At 40.3% G+C, this 22,319-nt stretch overlaps 1 protein-coding gene across 1 annotated transcript in view; it reads left to right on the top strand.

Moving 5' to 3' along the window:
• Nucleotides 1–22,319, top strand: part of LOC137346149 (CCN family member 1-like) — an 84,003-nt gene that overhangs the window by 42,809 nt on the left and 18,875 nt on the right. Inside the window, exon 3 of the mRNA XM_068009486.1 lies at nucleotides 14,962–15,166. Coding sequence (XP_067865587.1) covers nucleotides 14,962–15,166 — 205 coding nt within the window. The remainder of the gene's footprint in view (nucleotides 1–14,961; nucleotides 15,167–22,319) is intronic.

Here is a 22,319-nt window from a genome sequence, read left to right as displayed (position 1 = left end):
TAATAACAGGTATTGGGAGTGTGTTATATAGCGAATGACAGGTATTGGGAGTGAGTTATTTAGTGAATAACAGGTACTTGGAGTGAGTTATATAGTGAATAACAGGTACTGGGAGTGAGTTATATAGTGAATAACAGGTACTGGGAGTGAGTTATATAGCGAATAACAGGTACTTGGAGTGAGTTATATAGTGAATAACAGGTACCGGGAGTGAGTTAAATAGTGAATAACAGGTATTGGGAGTGTGTTATATAGTGAATAACAGGTACTGGGAGTGAGTTATATAGTGAATAACAGGTACTGGGAGTGAGTTATATAGTGAATAACAGGTACTGGGAGTGAGTTATATAGTGAATAACAGGTATTGGGAGTGAGTTATATAGTGAATAACAGGTACTGGGAGTGAGTTATATAGTGAATAACAGGTACTGGGAGTGAGTTATATAGTGAATAACAGGTATTGGGAGTGTGTTATATAGTGAATAACAGGTACTGGGAGTGAGTTATATAGTGAATAACAGGTACTGGGAGTGAGTTATATAGTGAATAACAGGTACTGGGAGTGAGTTATATAGTGAATAACAGGTATTGGGAGTGTGTTATATAGCGAATGACAGGTATTGGGAGTGAGTTATTTAGTGAATAACAGGTACTTGGAGTGAGTTATATAGTGAATAACAGGTACTGGGAGTGAGTTATATAGTGAATAACAGGTACTGGGAGTGAGTTATATAGCGAATAACAGGTACTTGGAGTGAGTTATATAGTGAATAACAGGTACCGGGAGTGAGTTATATAGTGAATAACAGGTACTTGGAGTGAGTTATATAGTGAATAACAGGTACCGGGAGTGAGTTATATAGTGAATAACAGGTACTGGGAGTGTGTTATATAGCGAATAACAGGTACTTGCAGTGAGTTATATAGTGAATAACAGGTACCGGGAGTGAGTTATATAGTGAATAACAGGTACTGGGAGTGTGTTATATAGCGAATAACAGGTACTTGCAGTGAGTTATATAGTGAATAACAGGTACCGGGAGCGAGTTATATAGTGAATAACAGGTACCGGGAGTGAGTTAGAGAGTGAATAACAGGTACTGGGAGTGTGTTATATAGTGAATAACAGGTACTTGGAGTGAGTTATATAGTGAATAACAGGTACTTGGAGTGAGTTATATAGTGAATAACAGGTACCGGGAATGAGTTATATAGTGAATAACAGGTACTGGGAGTGAGTTATATAGTGAATAACAGGTACTGGGAGTGAGTTATATAGTGAATAACAGGTACTTGGAGTGAGTTATATCGTGAATAACAGGTACCGGGAGTGAGTTATATAGTGAATAACAGGTACTTGGAGTGAGTTATATAGTGAATAACAGGTACTGGGAGTGAGTTATATAGTGAATAACAGGTACTTGGAGTGAGTTATATAGTGAATAACAGGTACCGGGAGTGAGTTAGAGAGTGAATAACAGGTACTGGGAGTGTGTTATATAGTGAATAACAGGTACTGGGAGTGAGTTATATAGTGAATAACAGGTATTGGGAGTGTGTTATATAGTGAATAACAGGTACTGGGAGTGAGTTATATAGTGAATAACAGGTACTGGGAGTGAGTTATATAGTGAATAACAGGTACTGGGAGTGAGTTATATAGTGAATAACAGGTATTGGGAGTGTGTTATATAGCGAATGACAGGTATTGGGAGTGAGTTATTTAGTGAATAACAGGTACTTGGAGTGAGTTATATAGTGAATAACAGGTACTGGGAGTGAGTTATATAGTGAATAACAGGTACTGGGAGTGAGTTATATAGCGAATAACAGGTACTTGGAGTGAGTTATATAGTGAATAACAGGTACCGGGAGTGAGTTATATAGTGAATAACAGGTACTTGGAGTGAGTTATATAGTGAATAACAGGTACCGGGAGTGAGTTATATAGTGAATAACAGGTACTGGGAGTGTGTTATATAGCGAATAACAGGTACTTGCAGTGAGTTATATAGTGAATAACAGGTACCGGGAGTGAGTTATATAGTGAATAACAGGTACTGGGAGTGTGTTATATAGCGAATAACAGGTACTTGCAGTGAGTTATATAGTGAATAACAGGTACCGGGAGCGAGTTATATAGTGAATAACAGGTACCGGGAGTGAGTTAGAGAGTGAATAACAGGTACTGGGAGTGTGTTATATAGTGAATAACAGGTACTTGGAGTGAGTTATATAGTGAATAACAGGTACTTGGAGTGAGTTATATAGTGAATAACAGGTACCGGGAATGAGTTATATAGTGAATAACAGGTACTGGGAGTGAGTTATATAGTGAATAACAGGTACTGGGAGTGAGTTATATAGTGAATAACAGGTACTTGGAGTGAGTTATATCGTGAATAACAGGTACCGGGAGTGAGTTATATAGTGAATAACAGGTACTTGGAGTGAGTTATATAGTGAATAACAGGTACTGGGAGTGAGTTATATAGTGAATAACAGGTACTTGGAGTGAGTTATATAGTGAATAACAGGTACCGGGAGTGAGTTAAATAGTGAATAACAGGTACTGGGAGTGAGTTATATAGTGAATAACAGGTACTGGGAGTGAGTTATATAGTGAATAACAGGTACCGGGAGTGAGTTATATAGTGAATAACAGGTACTGGGAGTGAGTTATATAGTGAATAACAGGTACCGGGAGTGAGCTATATAGTGAATAACAGGTACTTGGAGTGAGTTATATAGTGAATAACAGGTACTGGGAGTGAGTTATATTGTGAATAACAGGTACCGGGAGTGAGTTATATAGCGAATAACAGGTACCGGGAGTGAGTTATATAATGAACAACAGGTACTTGGAGTGAGTTATATAGTGAATAACAGGTACCGGGAGTGAGTTATATAGCGAATAACAGGTATTGGGAGTGAGTTATATAGTGAATAACAGGTACTGGGAATGAGTTATATAGTGAATAACAGGTACCGGGAGTGAGTTATATAGTGAATAACAGGTATTGGGAGTGTGTTATATAGTGAATAACAGGTACTTGGAGTGAGTTATATAGCGAATAACAGGTACTGGGAATGAGTTATATAGTGAATAACAGGTACCGGGAGCGAGTTATATAGTGAATAACAGGTACCGGGAGTGAGTTAGAGAGTGAATAACAGGTACTGGGAGTGTGTTATATAGTGAATAACAGGTACTTGGAGTGAGTTATATAGTGAATAACAGGTACTTGGAGTGAGTTATATAGTGAATAACAGGTACCGGGAATGAGTTATATAGTGAATAACAGGTACTGGGAGTGAGTTATATAGTGAATAACAGGTACTGGGAGTGAGTTATATAGTGAATAACAGGTACTTGGAGTGAGTTATATCGTGAATAACAGGTACCGGGAGTGAGTTATATAGTGAATAACAGGTACTTGGAGTGAGTTATATAGTGAATAACAGGTACTGGGAGTGAGTTATATAGTGAATAACAGGTACTTGGAGTGAGTTATATAGTGAATAACAGGTACCGGGAGTGAGTTAAATAGTGAATAACAGGTACTGGGAGTGAGTTATATAGTGAATAACAGGTACTGGGAGTGAGTTATATAGTGAATAACAGGTACCGGGAGTGAGTTATATAGTGAATAACAGGTACTGGGAGTGAGTTATATAGTGAATAACAGGTACCGGGAGTGAGCTATATAGTGAATAACAGGTACTTGGAGTGAGTTATATAGTGAATAACAGGTACTGGGAGTGAGTTATATTGTGAATAACAGGTACCGGGAGTGAGTTATATAGCGAATAACAGGTACCGGGAGTGAGTTATATAGTGAACAACAGGTACTTGGAGTGAGTTATATAGTGAATAACAGGTACCGGGAGTGAGTTATATAGCGAATAACAGGTATTGGGAGTGAGTTATATAGTGAATAACAGGTACTGGGAATGAGTTATATAGTGAATAACAGGTACCGGGAGTGAGTTATATAGTGAATAACAGGTATTGGGAGTGTGTTATATAGTGAATAACAGGTACTTGGAGTGAGTTATATAGCGAATAACAGGTACTGGGAGTGAGTTATATAGTGAATAACAGGTATTGGGAGTGAGTTATATAGTGAATAACAGGTACTTGGAGTGAGTTATATAGTGAATAACAGGTATTGGGAGTGAGTTATATAGTGAATAACAGGTATTGTGAGTGAGTTATATAGCGAATAACAGGTACTGGGAGTGAATTAGATAGTGAATAACAGGTATTGGGAGTGTGTTATATAGTGAATAACAGGTACTTGGAGTGAGTTATATAGTGAATAACAGGTATTGGGAGTGAGTTATATAGTGAATAACAGGTATTGTGAGTGAGTTATATAGCGAATAACAGGTACTGGGAGTGAGTTATATAGTGAATAACAGGTATTGGGAGTGTGTTATATAGTGAATAACAGGTACTTGGAGTGAGTTATATAGCGAATAACAGGTACTTGGAGTGAGTTATATAGCGAATAACAGGTACTGGGAGTGAGTTATATAGCGAATAACAGGTACTGGGTGTGAGTTATATAGTGAATAAAAGGTACTGGGAGTGAGTTATATAGCGAATAACAGATACTGGGAGTGAGTTATATAGCGAATAACAGGTACTGGGAGTGAGTTATATAGTGAATAACAGATACTGGGAGTGAGTTATATAGCGAATAACAGGTATTGGGAGTGAGTTATGTAGCGAATAACAGGTATTGGGAGTGAGTTATATAGCGAATAACAGGTACTTGGAGTGAGTTATATAGCGAATAACAGGTATTGGGAGTGAGTTATATAGCGAATAACAGGTACTGGGAGTGAGTTATATAGCGAATAACAGGTACTTGGAGTGAGTTATATAGCGAATAACAGGTACTGGGAGTGAGTTAGAGAGCGAATAACAGGTATTGGGAGTGAGTTATATAGCGAATAACAGGTACTGGGAGTGAGTTATATACTGAATAACAGGTATTGGGAGTGAGTTATATAGTGAATAACAGGTACTGGGAGTGAGTTAGAGAGCGAATAACAGGTATTGGGAGTGAGTTATATAGCGAATAACAGGTACTGGGAGTGAGTTATATACTGAATAACAGGTATTGGGAGTGAGTTATATAGCGAATAACAGGTACTGGGAGTGAGTTATATAGCGAATAACAGGTACTTGGAGTGAGTTATATAGTGAATAACTGGTACTGGGAGTGAGTTATATAGTGAATAACAGGTATTGGGAGTGAGTTATATAGCGAATAACAGGTATTGGGAGTGAGTTATATAGCGAATAACAGGTATTGGGAGTGAGTTATATAGTGAATAACAGGTATTGGGAGTGAATTATATAGAGAATAACAGGTACTGGGAGTGAGTTATATAGCGAATAACAGGTACTGGGAGTGAGTTATATAGCGAATAACAGGTATTGGGAGTGAGTTATATAGTGAATAACAGGTACTGGGAGTGAGTTATATAGTGAATAACAGGTACTGGGAGTGAGTTATATTGTGAATAACAGGTATTGGGAGTGAGTTATATCGCGAATAACAGGTATTGGGAGTGAGTTATCTAGCGAATAACAGGTACTGGGAGTGAGTTATATAGCGAATAACAGGTATTGGGAGTGAGTTATATAGTGAATAACAGGTACTGGGAGTGTGTTATATAGTGAATAACAGGTACTGGGAGTGAGTTATATAGCGAATAACAGGTACTGGGAGTGAGTTATATAGTGAATAACAGGTACTGGGAGTGAGTTATATAGTGAATAACAGGTACTGGGAGTGAGTTATATAGTGAATAACAGGTATTGGGAGTGTGTTATATAGCGAATGACAGGTATTGGGAGTGAGTTATTTAGTGAATAACAGGTACTTGGAGTGAGTTATATAGTGAATAACAGGTACTGGGAGTGAGTTATATAGTGAATAACAGGTACTGGGAGTGAGTTATATAGCGAATAACAGGTACTTGGAGTGAGTTATATAGTGAATAACAGGTACCGGGAGTGAGTTAAATAGTGAATAACAGGTATTGGGAGTGTGTTATATAGTGAATAACAGGTACCGGGAATGAGTTATATAGTGAATAACAGGTACTGGGAGTGAGTTATATAGTGAATAACAGGTACTGGGAGTGAGTTATTTAGTGAATAACAGGTACTTGGAGTGAGTTATATAGTGAATAACAGGTACTGGGAGTGAGTTATATCGTGAATAACAGGTACTGGGAGTGAGTTATATAGTGAATAACAGGTACTGGGAGTGAGTTATATAGTGAATAACAGGTACTGGGAGTGAGTTATATAGTGAATAACAGGTATTGGGAGTGTGTTATATAGCGAATGACAGGTATTGGGAGTGAGTTATTTAGTGAATAACAGGTACTTGGAGTGAGTTATATAGTGAATAACAGGTACTGGGAGTGAGTTATATAGTGAATAACAGGTACTGGGAGTGAGTTATATAGCGAATAACAGGTACTTGGAGTGAGTTATATAGTGAATAACAGGTACCGGGAGTGAGTTAAATAGTGAATAACAGGTATTGGGAGTGTGTTATATAGTGAATAACAGGTACTGGGAGTGAGTTATATAGTGAATAACAGGTACTGGGAGTGAGTTATATAGTGAATAACAGGTACTGGGAGTGAGTTATATAGTGAATAACAGGTATTGGGAGTGAGTTATATAGTGAATAACAGGTACTGGGAGTGAGTTATATAGTGAATAACAGGTACTGGGAGTGAGTTATATAGTGAATAACAGGTATTGGGAGTGTGTTATATAGTGAATAACAGGTACTGGGAGTGAGTTATATAGTGAATAACAGGTACTGGGAGTGAGTTATATAGTGAATAACAGGTACTGGGAGTGAGTTATATAGTGAATAACAGGTATTGGGAGTGTGTTATATAGCGAATGACAGGTATTGGGAGTGAGTTATTTAGTGAATAACAGGTACTTGGAGTGAGTTATATAGTGAATAACAGGTACTGGGAGTGAGTTATATAGTGAATAACAGGTACTGGGAGTGAGTTATATAGCGAATAACAGGTACTTGGAGTGAGTTATATAGTGAATAACAGGTACCGGGAGTGAGTTATATAGTGAATAACAGGTACTTGGAGTGAGTTATATAGTGAATAACAGGTACCGGGAGTGAGTTATATAGTGAATAACAGGTACTGGGAGTGTGTTATATAGCGAATAACAGGTACTTGCAGTGAGTTATATAGTGAATAACAGGTACCGGGAGTGAGTTATATAGTGAATAACAGGTACTGGGAGTGTGTTATATAGCGAATAACAGGTACTTGCAGTGAGTTATATAGTGAATAACAGGTACCGGGAGCGAGTTATATAGTGAATAACAGGTACCGGGAGTGAGTTAGAGAGTGAATAACAGGTACTGGGAGTGTGTTATATAGTGAATAACAGGTACTTGGAGTGAGTTATATAGTGAATAACAGGTACTTGGAGTGAGTTATATAGTGAATAACAGGTACCGGGAATGAGTTATATAGTGAATAACAGGTACTGGGAGTGAGTTATATAGTGAATAACAGGTACTGGGAGTGAGTTATATAGTGAATAACAGGTACTTGGAGTGAGTTATATCGTGAATAACAGGTACCGGGAGTGAGTTATATAGTGAATAACAGGTACTTGGAGTGAGTTATATAGTGAATAACAGGTACTGGGAGTGAGTTATATAGTGAATAACAGGTACTTGGAGTGAGTTATATAGTGAATAACAGGTACCGGGAGTGAGTTAGAGAGTGAATAACAGGTACTGGGAGTGTGTTATATAGTGAATAACAGGTACTGGGAGTGAGTTATATAGTGAATAACAGGTATTGGGAGTGTGTTATATAGTGAATAACAGGTACTGGGAGTGAGTTATATAGTGAATAACAGGTACTGGGAGTGAGTTATATAGTGAATAACAGGTACTGGGAGTGAGTTATATAGTGAATAACAGGTATTGGGAGTGTGTTATATAGCGAATGACAGGTATTGGGAGTGAGTTATTTAGTGAATAACAGGTACTTGGAGTGAGTTATATAGTGAATAACAGGTACTGGGAGTGAGTTATATAGTGAATAACAGGTACTGGGAGTGAGTTATATAGCGAATAACAGGTACTTGGAGTGAGTTATATAGTGAATAACAGGTACCGGGAGTGAGTTATATAGTGAATAACAGGTACTTGGAGTGAGTTATATAGTGAATAACAGGTACCGGGAGTGAGTTATATAGTGAATAACAGGTACTGGGAGTGTGTTATATAGCGAATAACAGGTACTTGCAGTGAGTTATATAGTGAATAACAGGTACCGGGAGTGAGTTATATAGTGAATAACAGGTACTGGGAGTGTGTTATATAGCGAATAACAGGTACTTGCAGTGAGTTATATAGTGAATAACAGGTACCGGGAGCGAGTTATATAGTGAATAACAGGTACCGGGAGTGAGTTAGAGAGTGAATAACAGGTACTGGGAGTGTGTTATATAGTGAATAACAGGTACTTGGAGTGAGTTATATAGTGAATAACAGGTACTTGGAGTGAGTTATATAGTGAATAACAGGTACCGGGAATGAGTTATATAGTGAATAACAGGTACTGGGAGTGAGTTATATAGTGAATAACAGGTACTGGGAGTGAGTTATATAGTGAATAACAGGTACTTGGAGTGAGTTATATCGTGAATAACAGGTACCGGGAGTGAGTTATATAGTGAATAACAGGTACTTGGAGTGAGTTATATAGTGAATAACAGGTACTGGGAGTGAGTTATATAGTGAATAACAGGTACTTGGAGTGAGTTATATAGTGAATAACAGGTACCGGGAGTGAGTTAAATAGTGAATAACAGGTACTGGGAGTGAGTTATATAGTGAATAACAGGTACTGGGAGTGAGTTATATAGTGAATAACAGGTACCGGGAGTGAGTTATATAGTGAATAACAGGTACTGGGAGTGAGTTATATAGTGAATAACAGGTACCGGGAGTGAGCTATATAGTGAATAACAGGTACTTGGAGTGAGTTATATAGTGAATAACAGGTACTGGGAGTGAGTTATATTGTGAATAACAGGTACCGGGAGTGAGTTATATAGCGAATAACAGGTACCGGGAGTGAGTTATATAGTGAACAACAGGTACTTGGAGTGAGTTATATAGTGAATAACAGGTACCGGGAGTGAGTTATATAGCGAATAACAGGTATTGGGAGTGAGTTATATAGTGAATAACAGGTACTGGGAATGAGTTATATAGTGAATAACAGGTACCGGGAGTGAGTTATATAGTGAATAACAGGTATTGGGAGTGTGTTATATAGTGAATAACAGGTACTTGGAGTGAGTTATATAGCGAATAACAGGTACTGGGAATGAGTTATATAGTGAATAACAGGTACCGGGAGCGAGTTATATAGTGAATAACAGGTACCGGGAGTGAGTTAGAGAGTGAATAACAGGTACTGGGAGTGTGTTATATAGTGAATAACAGGTACTTGGAGTGAGTTATATAGTGAATAACAGGTACTTGGAGTGAGTTATATAGTGAATAACAGGTACCGGGAATGAGTTATATAGTGAATAACAGGTACTGGGAGTGAGTTATATAGTGAATAACAGGTACTGGGAGTGAGTTATATAGTGAATAACAGGTACTTGGAGTGAGTTATATCGTGAATAACAGGTACCGGGAGTGAGTTATATAGTGAATAACAGGTACTTGGAGTGAGTTATATAGTGAATAACAGGTACTGGGAGTGAGTTATATAGTGAATAACAGGTACTTGGAGTGAGTTATATAGTGAATAACAGGTACCGGGAGTGAGTTAAATAGTGAATAACAGGTACTGGGAGTGAGTTATATAGTGAATAACAGGTACTGGGAGTGAGTTATATAGTGAATAACAGGTACCGGGAGTGAGTTATATAGTGAATAACAGGTACTGGGAGTGAGTTATATAGTGAATAACAGGTACCGGGAGTGAGCTATATAGTGAATAACAGGTACTTGGAGTGAGTTATATAGTGAATAACAGGTACTGGGAGTGAGTTATATTGTGAATAACAGGTACCGGGAGTGAGTTATATAGCGAATAACAGGTACCGGGAGTGAGTTATATAGTGAACAACAGGTACTTGGAGTGAGTTATATAGTGAATAACAGGTACCGGGAGTGAGTTATATAGCGAATAACAGGTATTGGGAGTGAGTTATATAGTGAATAACAGGTACTGGGAATGAGTTATATAGTGAATAACAGGTACCGGGAGTGAGTTATATAGTGAATAACAGGTATTGGGAGTGTGTTATATAGTGAATAACAGGTACTTGGAGTGAGTTATATAGCGAATAACAGGTACTGGGAGTGAGTTATATAGTGAATAACAGGTATTGGGAGTGAGTTATATAGTGAATAACAGGTACTTGGAGTGAGTTATATAGTGAATAACAGGTATTGGGAGTGAGTTATATAGTGAATAACAGGTATTGTGAGTGAGTTATATAGCGAATAACAGGTACTGGGAGTGAATTAGATAGTGAATAACAGGTATTGGGAGTGTGTTATATAGTGAATAACAGGTACTTGGAGTGAGTTATATAGTGAATAACAGGTATTGGGAGTGAGTTATATAGTGAATAACAGGTATTGTGAGTGAGTTATATAGCGAATAACAGGTACTGGGAGTGAGTTATATAGTGAATAACAGGTATTGGGAGTGTGTTATATAGTGAATAACAGGTACTTGGAGTGAGTTATATAGCGAATAACAGGTACTTGGAGTGAGTTATATAGCGAATAACAGGTACTGGGAGTGAGTTATATAGCGAATAACAGGTACTGGGTGTGAGTTATATAGTGAATAAAAGGTACTGGGAGTGAGTTATATAGCGAATAACAGATACTGGGAGTGAGTTATATAGCGAATAACAGGTACTGGGAGTGAGTTATATAGTGAATAACAGATACTGGGAGTGAGTTATATAGCGAATAACAGGTATTGGGAGTGAGTTATGTAGCGAATAACAGGTATTGGGAGTGAGTTATATAGCGAATAACAGGTACTTGGAGTGAGTTATATAGCGAATAACAGGTATTGGGAGTGAGTTATATAGCGAATAACAGGTACTGGGAGTGAGTTATATAGCGAATAACAGGTACTTGGAGTGAGTTATATAGCGAATAACAGGTACTGGGAGTGAGTTAGAGAGCGAATAACAGGTATTGGGAGTGAGTTATATAGCGAATAACAGGTACTGGGAGTGAGTTATATACTGAATAACAGGTATTGGGAGTGAGTTATATAGTGAATAACAGGTACTGGGAGTGAGTTAGAGAGCGAATAACAGGTATTGGGAGTGAGTTATATAGCGAATAACAGGTACTGGGAGTGAGTTATATACTGAATAACAGGTATTGGGAGTGAGTTATATAGCGAATAACAGGTACTGGGAGTGAGTTATATAGCGAATAACAGGTACTTGGAGTGAGTTATATAGTGAATAACTGGTACTGGGAGTGAGTTATATAGTGAATAACAGGTATTGGGAGTGAGTTATATAGCGAATAACAGGTATTGGGAGTGAGTTATATAGCGAATAACAGGTATTGGGAGTGAGTTATATAGTGAATAACAGGTATTGGGAGTGAATTATATAGAGAATAACAGGTACTGGGAGTGAGTTATATAGCGAATAACAGGTACTGGGAGTGAGTTATATAGCGAATAACAGGTATTGGGAGTGAGTTATATAGTGAATAACAGGTACTGGGAGTGAGTTATATAGTGAATAACAGGTACTGGGAGTGAGTTATATTGTGAATAACAGGTATTGGGAGTGAGTTATATCGCGAATAACAGGTATTGGGAGTGAGTTATCTAGCGAATAACAGGTACTGGGAGTGAGTTATATAGCGAATAACAGGTATTGGGAGTGAGTTATATAGTGAATAACAGGTACTGGGAGTGTGTTATATAGTGAATAACAGGTACTGGGAGTGAGTTATATAGCGAATAACAGGTACTGGGAGTGAGTTATATAGTGAATAACAGGTACTGGGAGTGAGTTATATAGCGAATAACAGGTACTGGGGGTGAGTTATATAGTGAATAACAGGTACTGGGAGTGAGTTATATAGCGAATAACAGGTACTGGGAGTGAGTTATATAGCGAATAACAGGTACTGGGAGTGAGTTATATAGTGAATAACAGGTACTGGGAGTGAGTTATATAGCGAATAACAGGTACTGGGAGTGAGTTATATAGCGAATAACAGGTACTTGGAGTGAGTTATATAGCGAATAACAGGTATTGGGAGTGAGTTATATAGTGAATAACAGGTATTGGGAGTGAGTTATATAGCGAATAACAGGTACTGGGAGTGAGTTATATAGCGAATAACAGGTACTGGGAGTGAGTTATATAGTGAATAACAGGTACTGGGAGTGAGTTATATAGCGAATAACAGGTACTGGGAGTGAGTTATATAGTGAATAACAGGTACTGGGAGTGAGTTATATAGCGAATAACAGGTATTGGGAGTGAGTTATATAGTGAATAACAGGTACCGGGAGTGAGTTATATAGCGAATAACAGGTACTTGGAGTGAGTTATATAGTGAATAACAGGTATTGGGAGTGAGTTATATAGTGAATAACAGGTACTGAGAGTGAGTTATATTGTGAATAACAGGTACTGGGAGTGAGTTATATAGTGAATAACAGGTACTGGGAGTGAGTTATATAGTGAATAACAGGTATTGGGAGTGAGTTATATAGCGAATAACAGGTATTGGGAGTGAGTTATATAGTGAATAACAGGTATTGGGAGTGAGTTATATAGTGAATAACAGGTACTGGGAGTGAGTTATATAGTGAATAACAGGTACTGGGAGTGAGTTATATAGTGAATAACAGGTACTGGGAGTGAGTTATATAGTGAATAACAGGTATTGGGAGTGAGTTATATAGCGAATAACAGGTACTGGGAGTGAGTTATATAGCGAATAACAGGTACTTGGAGTGAGTTATATAGTGAATAACAGGTACTGGGAGTGAGTTATATAGTGAATAACAGGTACTGGGAGTGAGTTATATAGTGAATAACAGGTACTGGGAGTGAGTTATATAGCGAATAACAGGTACTGGGAGTGAGTTATATAGTGAATAACAGGTACTGGGAGTGAGTTATATAGCGAATAACAGGTACTGGGAGTGAGTTATATAGTGAATAACAGGTATTGGGAGTGAGTTATATAGTGAATAACAGGTACTGGGAGTGAGTTATATAGCGAATAACAGGTACTTGGAGTGAGTTATATAGTGAATAACAGGTATTGGGAGTGAGTTATATAGTGAATAACAGGTACTGAGAGTGAGTTATATAGTGAATAACAGGTACTGGGAGTGAGTTATATAGTGAATAACAGGTACTGGGAGTGAGTTATATAGTGAATAACAGGTACTGGGAGTGAGTTATATAGTGAATAACAGGTATTGGGAGTGAGTTATATAGTGAATAACAGGTATTGGGAGTGAGTTATATAGTGAATAACAGGTACTGGGAGTAAGTTATATAGTGAATAACAGGTACTGGGAGTGAGTTATATAGCGAATAACAGGTACTGGGAGTGAGTTATATAACGAATAACAGGTACTAGGAGTGAGTTATATAGCGAATAACAGGTACTGGGAGTGAGTTATATAGCGAATAACAGGTACTTGGAGTGAGTTATATAGTGAATAACAGGTACTGGGAGTGAGTTATATAGTGAATAACAGGTACTGGGAGTGAGTTATATAGTGAATAACAGGTACTGGGAGTGAGTTATATAGTGAATAACAGGTACTGGGAGTGAGTTATATAGTGAATAACAGGTACTGGGAGTGAGTTATATAGTGAATAACAGGTACTGGGAGTGAGTTATATAGCGAATAACAGGTACTGGGAGTGAGTTATATAGCGAATAACAGGTACTGGGAGTGAGTTATATAGTGAATAACAGGTACTGGGAGTGAGTTATATAGCGAATAACAGGTACTGGGAGTGAGTTATATAGTGAATAACAGGTATTGGGAGTGTGTTATATAGTGAATAACAGGTACTGGGAGTGAGTTATATAGTGAATAACAGGTACTTGGAGTGAGTTATATAGTGAATAACAGGTACTGGGAGTGAGTTATATAGTGAATAACAGGTACTGGGAGTGAGTTATATAGTGAATAACAGGTACTGGGAGTGAGTTATATAGTGAATAACAGGTACTGGGAGTGAGTTATATAGTGAATAACAGGTACTGGGAGTGAGTTATATAGTGAATAACAGGTACCGGGAGTGAGTTATATAGTGAATAACAGGTGCTGGGAATGTTATACAGAGAATAATACATACTGGGAATGTTATATCGAGAATGTCGAATGCTGAGATGGTTATGTACAGAATAACATACTGGGAATGCTATGATAGGGAATATCGTGTACTGTGAATGTTATATCAAGAATGAAAATACTGGGATTGTCAAATTAAGGGTAACTGGGTGGGGAAACAAAGTCCTTCAACATCACAAACTGATAGATTGTGTATATACTGGTGTCGTGTAATGAAGGGAATGGGAGTAGCTCTGGTGACTTCACAGTCCAAAGCTCTGCCCATACACACTGGCTGGGTTCACAAAGTGGCATTGGTCACAAATTCATTGCTCTTTGTGGGATCTTGCTGTGCACTCATTGCTTGCTGTGTTTTCCTACATTTCAAAAGTGACGACACTTCTAAAAGTCTGAAATGATTTGGCATTGTCGTCTCTCAGCTTAGGAAAGGAGCTGCATCAATACAATTTAATGTTCTTCAGGCAAAGGGAAGCAGAGGAAACAAATTTTCTGAGAAAATGATAATGAAATCTCCTTTTACAGGCAGTGTGTCCTCGGCAGTGCCATTGCCCAAAGTCCCTGACGTGCCCTCCAGGTGTGCGTCTGGTTCTGGACGACTGCGGGTGCTGCCGGATTTGTGCCCGGCAGTTTAATGAGGACTGCGGCACACTGAAACCCTGTGACCGTGCCCGTGGTCTCCGCTGCCAACTCGAGGTCAGGCCGAACGCCACCACTGGAATTTGCAGAGGTGAGACGGAATAGTGCGTAGACCCATCCCTGTCGGGTATCGAGGGCATTTACACATCACATCACCAGGCATCGAGGGCATTTACACATCACATCACTAGGCATCGAGGGCATTTACACAACGCTTCACCAGGCAACGAGGGCATTTACACATCACATCACTAGGCATCGAGGGCATTTACACAACGCTTCACCAGGCATCGAGGGCATTTACACATCACATCACCAGGAATCGAGGACATTTACACAACGCTTCACCAGGCAACGAGGGCATTTACACATCAGATCACCAGGAATCGAGGATATTTACACATCACATCACTGGGCATCGAGGGCATTTACACATCACATCACCAGGAATCGAGGATATTTACACATCACATCACCAGGAATCGAGGATATTTACACATCAGATCACTGGGCATCGAGGGCATTTACACATCACATCAACAGGAATTGAGGACATTTACACATCACATCACTGGGCATCGAGGGCATTTACACATCACATCACCAGGAATCGAGGACATTTACACATCGCAACACCAGGAATGGAGGGCATTTACACATCAGATCACCAGGAATGGAGGGCATTTACACATCACATCACTGGGCATCGAGGGCATTTACACATCAGATCACCAGGAATCGAGGGCATTTACACATCAGATCAGCAGGAATGGAGGGCATTTACACATCGCAACACCAGGAATCGAGGACATTTACACATCACATCACCAGGAATCGAGGACATTTACACATCACATCACTGGGGATCGAGGGCATTTACACATCACATCACCAGGAATTGAGGACATTTACACATCAGATCACCAGGAATCGAGGGCTTTTACACATTACATCACCAGAAATCGAGGACATTTACACATCAGATCACCAGGAATTGAGGACATTTACACATCGGATCACCAGGAATTGAGGACACTTACACATCAGATCACCAGGAATTGAGGGCATTTACACATCAGATCAGCAGGAATGGAGGGCATTTACACATCGCAACACCAGGAATCGAGGACATTTACACATCACATCACCAGGAATTGAGGACATTTACACAGCACATCACCAGGAATCGAGGGCTTTTACACATCACATCACCAGGAATCGAGGACATTTACACATCAGATCACCAGGAATCGAGGGCGTTTACACATCAAATCACCAGGAATTGAGGACATTTACACATTACATCACCAGGAATCGAGGGCTTTTACACATCAGATCACCAGGAATTGAGGACATTTACACATCACATCACCAGGAATCGAGGGCATTTACACATCACATCACCAGGGATCGAGGACATTTACACATCAGATCACCAGGAATTGAGGACATTTACACATCACAAAACCAGGAATCGAGGGCATTTACACATCAGATCACCAGGAATCGAGGACATTTACACATCACATCACCAGGAATCGAGGGCATTTTCACATCACATCACCAGGAATCGAGGACATTTACACATCACATCACCAGGAATCAAGGGCATTTACACATCACATCACCGGGCATCGAGTGCATTTACACATCAGATCACCAGGAATGGAGGGCATTTACACATCACATCACCAGGAATCGAGGATATTTACACATCACATCACTGGGCATCGAGGGCATTTACACAACACATCACCAGGAATTGAGGACATTTACACATCACATCACCAGGAATCGAGGATATTTACACATCGCATCACCAGGAATCGAGGGCATTTACACATCAGATCACCAGGAATCGAGGGCATTTACACATCACATCACTGGGGATCGAGGGCATTTACACATCAGATCACCAGGAATGGAGGGCATTTACACATCACATCACCAGGAATCGAGGATATTTACACAACACATCACTGGGCATCGAGGGCATTTACACAACACATCACCAGGAATTGAGGACATTTACACATCACACCACCAGGCATCGAGGACATTTACACATCACATCACCAGGAATCGAGGACATTTACACAGCACATCACCAGTAATCGAGGACATTTACACATCACGTCACCAGGAACTGAGGGCTTTTACACATCACATCACCAGGAATCGAGGACATTTCCACATCGGATCACCAGGAATTGAGGACATTTACACATCAGATCACCAGGAATTGAGGACATTTACACATTACATCACCAGGAATCGAGGACATTTACACATCAGATCGCCAGGAATTGAGGACATTTACACATCAGATCACCAGGAATCGAGGACATTTACACATCACATCACCAGGAATCGAGGGCATTTACACATCAGATCACCAGGAATCGAGGGCATTTACACATCACATCGCTGGGCATCGAGGGCATTTACACATCACATCACCAGGAATCGAGGATATTTACACATAACATCACCAGGAATCGAGGGCATTTACACATCAGATCACCAGGAATCGAGGGCATTTACACAACACATCACCAGGAATCGAGGACATTTACACATCAGATCACCAGGAATCAAGGACATTTACACATCACATCACCAGGAATCGAGGGCATTTACACATCAGATCACCAGGAATCGAGGGCATTTACACATCACATCGCTGGGCATCGAGGGCATTTACACATCACATCACCAGGAATGGAGGGCATTTACACATCACATCACCAGGAATTGAGGACATTTACACATCACATCACCAGGAATTGAGGACATTTACGCATCACATCACCAGGAATCGAGGACATTTACACATCACATCACCAGGAATCGAGGGCATTTACACATCAGATCACCAGGAATCGAGGGCATTTACACATCACATCACCAGGAATCGAGGACATTTACACATCACATCACCAGGAATTGAGGACATTTACACATCACATCACCAGGAATCGAGGACATTTACACATCACATCACCAGGAATCGAGGGCATTTACACATCAGATCACCAGGAATCGAGGGCATTTACACATCACATCACTGGGCATCGAGGGCATTTACACATCACATCACTGTGCATCGAGGGCATTTACACATCAGATCACAAGCAATGGAGGGCATTTACACATCACATCACCAGGAATTGAGGATATTTACACATCACATCACTGGGCATCGAGGGCATTTACTCAACACATCACCAGGAATCGAGGACAATTACACATCACATCACTTGGCATCGAGGGCATTTACACATCACATCACATGGCATCGAGGGCATTTACACAACACATCACCAGGCATCGAGGGCATTTACACATCACATCACCAGGAATCGAGGACATTTACACAGCACATCACCAGGAATCGAGGACATTTACACATCACATCACCAGGAATCGAGGACATTTACACATCACATCACCAGGAATCGAGGGCATTTACACATCAGATCACCAGGAATCGAGGGCATTTACACATCACATCACTGGGCATCGAGGGCATTTACACATCACATCACTGTGCATCGAGGGCATTTACACATCAGATCACAAGCAATGGAGGGCATTTACACATCACATCACCAGGAATTGAGGATATTTACACATCACATCACTGGGCATCGAGGGCATTTACTCAACACATCACCAGGAATCGAGGACAATTACACATCACATCACTTGGCATCGAGGGCATTTACACATCACATCACATGGCATCGAGGGCATTTACACAACACATCACCAGGCATCGAGGGCATTTACACAACACATCACCAGGCATCGAGGGCATTTACACATCACATCACCAGGAATCGAGGACATTTACACAGCACATCACCAGGAATCGAGGACATTTACACATCACATCACCAGGAATCAAGGACATTTACACATCACGTCACCAGGAACTGAGGGCTTTTACACATCACATCACCAGGAATCGAGGACATTTCCACATCGGATCACCAGGAATTGAGGACATTTACACATTACATCACCAGGAATTGAGGACATTTACACATCAGATCACCAGGAATCGAGGACATTTACACATCACATCACCAGGAATCGAGGGCATTTACACATCAGATCACCAGGAATCGAGGGCATTTACACATCACATCACCAGGCATCGAGGACATTTACACATCACTTCACCAGGAATCGAGGACATTTACACATCACATCACCAGGAATTGAGGACATTTACACATTCCATCACCAGGAATCGAGGGCATTTACACATCACATCACCAGGAATTGAGGACATTTACACATCACATCACCAGGAATCGAGGGCATTTACACATCACATCACCAGGAATCGAGGACATTTACACATCACATCACCAGGAATCGAGGGCATTTACACATCACATCACCAGGAATCGAGGACATTTACACATCACATCACCAGGAATCGAGGGCATTTACACATCACATCACCAGGAATTGAGGACATTTACACATCACATCACCAGGAATCGAGGGCATTTACACATCACATCACCAGGAATCGAGGGCATTTACACATCACATCACCAGGAATTGAGGACATTTACACATCACATCACCAGGAATCGAGGGCATTTACACATCACATCACCAGGAATCGAGGACATTTACACATTACATCACCAGGAATCGAGGGCATTTACACATCACATCACCAGGAATCGAGGACATTTACACATCACATCACCAGGAATTGAGGACATTTACACATTACATCACCAGGAATCGAGGGCATTTACACATCACATCACCAGGAATTGAGGACATTTACACATCACATCACCAGGAATCGAGGACATTTACACATCACATCACCAGGAATCGAGGACATTTACACATTACATCACCAGGAATCGAGGGCATTTACACATCACATCACCAGGAATTGAGGACATTTACACATCACATCACCAGGAATCGAGGACATTTACACATCACATCACCAGGAATTGAGGACATTTACACATCACATCACCAGGCACCAGGAATCGAGGACATTTACACATCACATCACCAGGAATCGAGGGCATTTACACATCAGATCACCAGGAATCGAGGGCATTTACACATCACATCACCAGGAATCGAGGACATTTACACATCACATCACAGGAATTGAGGGCATTTACACATCAAATCATCAGGAATTGAGGACATTTACACAACAGATCACCAGCATTCGAGGACATTTACACATCACATCACCAGAATTGAGGACATTTACACATCACATCTCCAGGAATCGAGGCTTTTACACATCACATCACCAGGAATCGAGAGCATTTACACATCACATCACTGGCATCGAGGGCATTTACACATCACATCACCAGGAATCAAGGGCTTTTACACATCACATCACTGGGAATTGAGGACATTTACACATCACATCACCAGGAATCGAGGACAATTACACATCAGTTCACCAGGAATCGAGGGCTTTTACACATCACATCACCAGGAATCGAGGACATTTACACATCTGATCATCAGGAATTGAGGACATTTACACATTACATCACCAGGAATCGAGGGCATTTACACATCACATCACCAGGAATTGAGGACATTTACACATCACATCACCAGGAATCGAGGGCATTTACACATCACATCACCAGGAATCGAGGACATTTACACATCACATCACCAGGAATCGAGGGCATTTACACATCACATCACCAGGAATCGAGGACATTTACACATCACATCACAGGAATCGAGGGCATTTACACATCACATCACCAGGAATTGAGGACATTTACACATCACATCACCAGAATCGAGGGCATTTACACATCACATCACCAGGAATCGAGGGCATTTACACATCACATCACCAGGAATTGAGGACATTTACACATCACATCACCAGGAATCGAGGGCATTTACACATCACATCACCAGGAATCGAGGACATTTACACATTACATCACCAGGAATCGAGGCATTTACACATCACATCACCAGGAATCGAGGACATTTACACATCACATCACCAGGAAATGAGGACATTTACACATTACATCACCAGGAATCGAGGGCATTTACACATCACATCACCAGGAATTGAGGACATTTACACATCACATCACCAGGAATCGAGGACATTTACACATCACATCACCAGGAATCGAGGACATTTACACATTACATCACCAGGAATCGAGGGCATTTACACATCACATCACCAGGAATTGAGGACATTTACACATCACATCACCAGGAATCGAGGACATTTACACATCACATCACCAGGAATTGAGGACATTTACACATCACATCACCAGGAATCGAGGACATTTACACATCACATCACCAGGAATCGAGGGCATTTACACATCAGATCACCAGGAATCGAGGGCATTTACACATCACATCACCAGGAATCGAGGACATTTACACATCACATCACCAGGAATTGAGGGCATTTACACATCAAATCATCAGGAATTGAGGACATTTACACAACAGATCACCAGCATTCGAGGACATTTACACATCACATCACCAGGAATTGAGGACATTTACACATCACATCTCCAGGAATCGAGGGCTTTTACACATCACATCACCAGGAATCGAGAGCATTTACACATCACATCACTGGGCATCGAGGGCATTTACACATCACATCACCAGGAATCAAGGGCTTTTACACATCACATCACTGGGAATTGAGGACATTTACACATCACATCACCAGGAATCGAGGATATTTACACATCACATCACTGGGCATCGAGGGCATTTACACATCACATCACCAGGAACCAAGGGCTTTTACACATCACATCACTGGGAATTGAGGACATTTACACATCAGATCACCTGGAATCGAGGGCTTTTACACATCACATCACCAGGAATTGAGGACATTTACACATCAGATCACCTGGAATCGAGGGCATTTACACATCACATCACCAGGAATCGAGGACATTTACACATCACGTCACCAGGAACTGAGGGCTTTTACACATCACATCACCAGGAATCGAGGACATTTCCACATCGGATCACCAGGAATTGAGGACATTTACACATCAGATCACCAGGAATTGAGGACATTTACACATTACATCACCAGGAATTGAGGACATTTACACATCAGATCACCAGGAATTGAGGACATTTACACATCAGATCACCAGGAATCGAGGACATTTACACATCACATCACCAGGAATCGAGGGCAT

Source organism: Heterodontus francisci, chromosome 29, assembly GCF_036365525.1.
Source record: "Heterodontus francisci isolate sHetFra1 chromosome 29, sHetFra1.hap1, whole genome shotgun sequence".
NCBI classification, from domain to species: Eukaryota; Metazoa; Chordata; class Chondrichthyes; order Heterodontiformes; family Heterodontidae; genus Heterodontus; species Heterodontus francisci.
Note: the sequence above shows the minus strand (reverse complement) of the source record. Positions and strands in the feature narration are given on the sequence as shown.